Source organism: Bidens hawaiensis, unplaced genomic scaffold (genome assembly GCF_021521415.1).
Source record: "Bidens hawaiensis isolate Kalapana, Puna unplaced genomic scaffold, B.hawaiensis_p1.1 tig00060003_1, whole genome shotgun sequence".
Lineage (NCBI taxonomy): Eukaryota > Viridiplantae > Streptophyta > Magnoliopsida > Asterales > Asteraceae > Bidens > Bidens hawaiensis.
The window spans coordinates 56,101-60,976 of record NW_027500815.1 but is presented as its reverse complement, the minus strand read 5'-3'; the positions used below and the strand labels follow the sequence as shown (position 1 = coordinate 60,976).

General features: G+C 36.1%; 1 protein-coding gene across 1 annotated transcript; it reads left to right on the top strand.

Annotated features, from left to right (window-relative positions):
* The first annotated feature begins 439 nt into the window (after positions 1–439).
* On the top strand, positions 440–3,252 carry LOC143602884 (cytochrome P450 CYP72A219-like). Its single transcript, XM_077079860.1, has 5 exons — positions 440–710; positions 1,718–1,938; positions 2,013–2,257; positions 2,338–2,722; positions 2,803–3,252. The coding sequence occupies exons 1-5, from the start codon at positions 440–442 to the stop codon at positions 3,250–3,252; spliced, it is 1,572 nt and encodes a 523-aa protein (XP_076935975.1).
* The last annotated feature ends 1,624 nt before the right edge of the window (positions 3,253–4,876 follow it).

Below are 4,876 nucleotides of genomic sequence, written 5' to 3'. Positions count from 1 at the left end.
CTGAATTCGCGTAGACTCAACCGCCTCAACGCCTGGGATTGATAACGGTCGGGTTTTACAAATGATCGAGTTTTACCGATCGAAGTCACGCCATTGGTCCACCCTAATTTTTATAAGTTTTTGTTTTGTTTTTGTCTTAGTTCCAATACAATAACGTATGTAACTAAAACTGACGGAATTTACGTCGACTTACCGTATCAACGTTTGTGTTTTACCACCGTCCGTGTTGTTGCGCTGGGAAAAACATTGGTTAACAAACATTTGAAAGCTCACTTAAAATGTTTTTGGTTTATTGATACCAGAAACTCATTCAACTCTCCCCACAAAAAGTCATGTGAAGTGGGCCCATGACGACTATAATGAGGGGGTGAACTAAACATTACCCCAAGAATAATACCATCAATCATTGATCAAAAACTTTATTTTGTACCCACCTGCCATGGAGATTACTACAGTTTCTGTTCTTGGAGTAGCAGCAATCTTCTTGTTTTATACATGGAGGATTTTGAATTGGTTGTGGTTCAAACCGAAGAAGATTGAAAAGTTTCTAAGAGATCAAGGACTTAAGGGTACCCCTTATAGATTCTTTTATGGAGATCTCAAAGAGATCGCACAGATGATGAACGAAGCCAAGTCTAAACCGATGAATCTTACTCACGATATCGCTCCTCGTGTCTCGCCCTTCTTCTACAAGTCCCTCGCAACTCTTGGTATGAAGGTTTGGTTCTCTTGGTTTAGTTATATGATATATTATTAATCTCCCATATGTACCAAAAATGATATGTGTATATTTTGTGATTGCAATTACAAGAGATGTAAAGCCAAATAAATACAAGTGGTCAAACTTTAGAAAAAAAGGAAATAGCCAAAACATGTGGATGGTGGTAAGGAATGTGAGCTGTAATAGGAGTAAATCATGGTGACTAAATCAAGGAGAGAATAATCCAATAATTGAGTAAGTTGACCATATCCATTAACATGCAGCTACTAACTAAGTAAAACTCATGCACTCTTTATTAGTAAATATTTTATCAACTTCTGGAGTATAATTCCTTGTTATACGTGATTACAAGGGGATATCAGTTCATTGTTATCGACAGGGGTGGGGGTTCAGTCCTAACATGAAAGCACAACGTAAAATTTGTGAGTTTTGGTTTAGTCTAAACGGGAATCGATCAATTTCAAATTATATCTGCGAACATGCTTGGCTAAATGGATCATGTTTGTGTCGGCCTTATGGGATCAAAGCCATAGTTATCAATGAAGAATTGAATATATTAATCTTGAATTTTGGAGATAAAGATCAAATGGGTTATAGATAATTCTCGGTGAATTATTTATTGAGCTTTTTCTATTTAATTAGGAATAAGATTTTATTATTTTTATTAATTTATTTAGTTTTCCAGGTTGAGTCTAATTAGGAGTCTTGGACTCTTGGTAAGCAAGTTAAAGTTTTAGTATAAATAGATGGTTAGGGATATTGTAATTTGTATGCTTTATTTATAATAATAAAAGGAGTCAAACAAGTTGTTCAATCTCGTGTTTGTGTGTTCGATCAAGGTCCTAATTTCCCACAATCAATGCTTATAACATGCTCTTGAATATATAGTTCAAAATACACATATATGGATTATTGTATATTCATTAAAGAACGAGCATCTAAAATATATGTTTATGTTGTATTAAGATTTTTTGGCTTTTGTCTTTGATTATATAGGTAAGAGTTGTTTTACATGGATGGGAACAAAACCTGTGGTACACATATCTGAACCTACTATGATACGAGAGGTCTTGACTAATTATAATAAATATCAAAAAGCAAGAGGAGTTAATCCAATAACAAAGTTACTGCTAAGAGGATTAATAGATGTTGAGGGTGATCAATGGGTTAAGCATAGAAAAATTATCAATCCAGCTTTTCACGTGGAGAAGCTCAAGGTTATCTTCTTGCTATTTCGTTTTTGTTACGAGAATGATCTAGCGTGCCTTAGTTTATGATAATTCTTTTACAGCATATGATACCAGCCTTTTATGTGAGTTGCAATGAGATGATCCACAAGTGGGAGAAAGTTTTATCCCAACAAAGAAAATGTGAAGTAGATGTGTGGCCTTATCTTCAAACTTTTTCAAGTGATGTAATTTCGCGTACCGCATTTGGTAGTAGTTTTGAGGAGGGAAGAAAGATATTTGAACTTCAAAGAGAACAGGCAGTGCTAGTTGTGAAGGTTGTAAATTCAATTTACATTCCAGGATCAAGGTATGCCGATACTAAACTTTATTGGAAGCTTTAATAGGTAGTATCATTGGAATTTTGTGCTGATCAGTAAGATCTGATAGATTTTTACCAACGAGAATAAATAAGAGGATGAAAGAGATTGGCCAACAAGTGAGTGGTTCAATAAAGAACATAATCAATAAACGAATTGCTGCAATGAAAGCCGGGGAAGCTAGCCATGATGACCTTTTGGGCATACTTTTGGATTCCAATTACAAAGAAATCAATCAACATGGGAATAACAATTCCGGATTAAGCATTGAAGAGGTTATCGAAGAATGCAGACTTTTCTACTTCGCGGGGCAAGAGACCACCGGAAATATGCTTGTTTGGACAATGATTTTGTTAGCTCAAGATACGGAATGGCATACACGTGCTAGAGATGAAGTTTTATGTGTCTTCGGAGCTAAAAATCCAGATATTGATGGTTTGAGTAATCTAAGAGTTGTAAGTCGATCTTTTCTAACTAAATGATTGATGACAATTTTTAGAATATGTTTAATTGCTCTTATATATATTGTATGCAGATTAACAATATTTTCAATGAGGTTCTCAGACTATATCCTCCGTTGGCAATACTTAGACGCCTAGTACACAACGAAACAAAATTAGGTAACTTAACCTTACCTGCTGGGACCCTTATCCAAATAAACACACTACTTTTACATCATGACAAAGATATGTGGCATGAATATGTGAACGAGTTTAAGCCTAAAAGATTTTCTGAAGGTGTTTCAAAGATTACTAAGGGACAAGCTGTGTACCTTCCGTTTGGAGGTGGCCCCCGTATATGCATTGGCCAGAACTTTGCTTTACTTGAAGCAAAAATGGCTCTTGCAAATGATTTTGTAACGCTTTTTTTTCTATCTATCGCCATCATACTCGCATGCTCCGCACACAATGCCTACTCTTCAACCTCAGTTTGGCGCTCCGTTGATTCTACACACACTGTAAGCAATGTATCACATATTTTATAGTTAAGATATACACACAATGTCAGATGTGTTGCATTTGTTGTATTGAAAGAAGCAACATGCTTTTCGAGAAGAAAATTATTGGTAGTCTTTTATTACCTTGGTTCTAAAGTTTGATCATTATAATTATCATTAATCTTCATATTCGAAACTTCAATACTGAAGGTGTCATTTTTCTTCCATCTCCATTAGTTCTTTAAGTTCCGACTAAATTGAGCATTTGAAAATATTGTGTCACACCTCGTCTTGAGGCCTGGCCCGGTTATACGTGACCAGTTGATACCATATCTTTCTTACAAATCGAAAAAAAAAAAGTCATTTTTAGCATCATAAGTTTAAAATCACAAGCAAATTCATACACTTTTAGGAGGTAATAAAGAGGTTTAAAACCTACATTCTTACCAAGAGAAGGTTTTTAGGCACTGATTAAAGAGAGATTCGTCCAAGAAGCTTATGATTTCCTCTTCGAATACGAATACACAACTAATTGTCAGACATGAACACTTGTAGAGCCCTTGAACTCTCAAGAACACATCAAAACTACATGAAAACTCTCAAAATTCGTGATTGATTAACCCCAGTAGCAAAGATGAAGTTTTTAGTTTACAATACTCTTAAGAATAAGGTCTGGCATGATTTCTCTGAGTGTAAATGGTTGACAACGGGTGTGGTTTGCAAACAAGGCGCGTGAACATGAGCATCTTCCTGATCTTTAAAATACGATTGCACGAGGCTGTCTATCCCTAATTGGGTAGAATGGTAGATCATCGAACTCCCTCCGTGAAATCTTTAAATAAGTACACTATCTTAGACGAATGGAAGTTAGTATAGCATTCTGTAAGTAGAGTTTATCAAGTCTTATTTATTCATAATGAACACAAAGTATAATAAACATTACTAAAAATGTTTGGTTTATTAGTCAAACCAAACGCTCATTTAACTCTCCCAACAAGAAACCAATGTGGAGGTAGTAGTAGAGGTGGGCAAATAAACCGGTTAACTAAACCGATCTAAATATCGAACCGAAATCAAGCCGATTTGAAACTAATTATGTAGAATCTGGTTTGAAACCAATTGAAACCGTAGATTCGGAATGGGTTTGTAATTTTCTTCACCAAAACCCGGGCAAAAACCGGTCAAAACCAGAACATAAACCGATCAAAACCCGAACCAAAACTGATCATAACCTGGTTAAGAAACCGGTTTCAACCCGAAACGAAACCAATCATAAACCGGTTTTGGCATTTGTTGACCGAACCGAACGGGTTTTAACCCAAACCAATTTTAAGTTTTAAACCGGTTTGTGCACCTCTAGGTAGTAGTTCATCGACAAAGACAAGACTTTAAACATCTGGGTTTGGATGAGGGGGGTGGGGTAGTAGCTGGATTCGAGATTGACGGTCTCCAAGATGTAACCCTTTGAGCGGGTTAGACTTCAAAGAAATAAGATAAAAGAATCAGACATTTGTCTTCTTAATTTTCTACATAACTCATTCTTCAACTTGCGATGCCTTTTATAGGCTACATACATCGGCGGATTTAAAGCGGGGTCAGGAGGGTCGACCCTCCGGCCGACCAAATACACCGTACACCGGAGTACTGCAAACATTTGTGTTTTACAGATTGA

Bases quoted from the DNA above. Each gene is read 5' to 3' on its own strand.
- LOC143602884 (XM_077079860.1), top strand. From the start codon at position 440: ATGGAGATTACTACAGTTTCTGTTCTTGGAGTAGCAGCAATCTTCTTG. The intron at 711-1,717 runs GTATGAAGGTTT...TTGATTATATAG, and splicing joins CAAGTCCCTCGCAACTCTTG to GTAAGAGTTGTTTTACATGG. The intron at 2,723-2,802 runs GTAAGTCGATCT...TATTGTATGCAG, and splicing joins GTTTGAGTAATCTAAGAGTT to ATTAACAATATTTTCAATGA.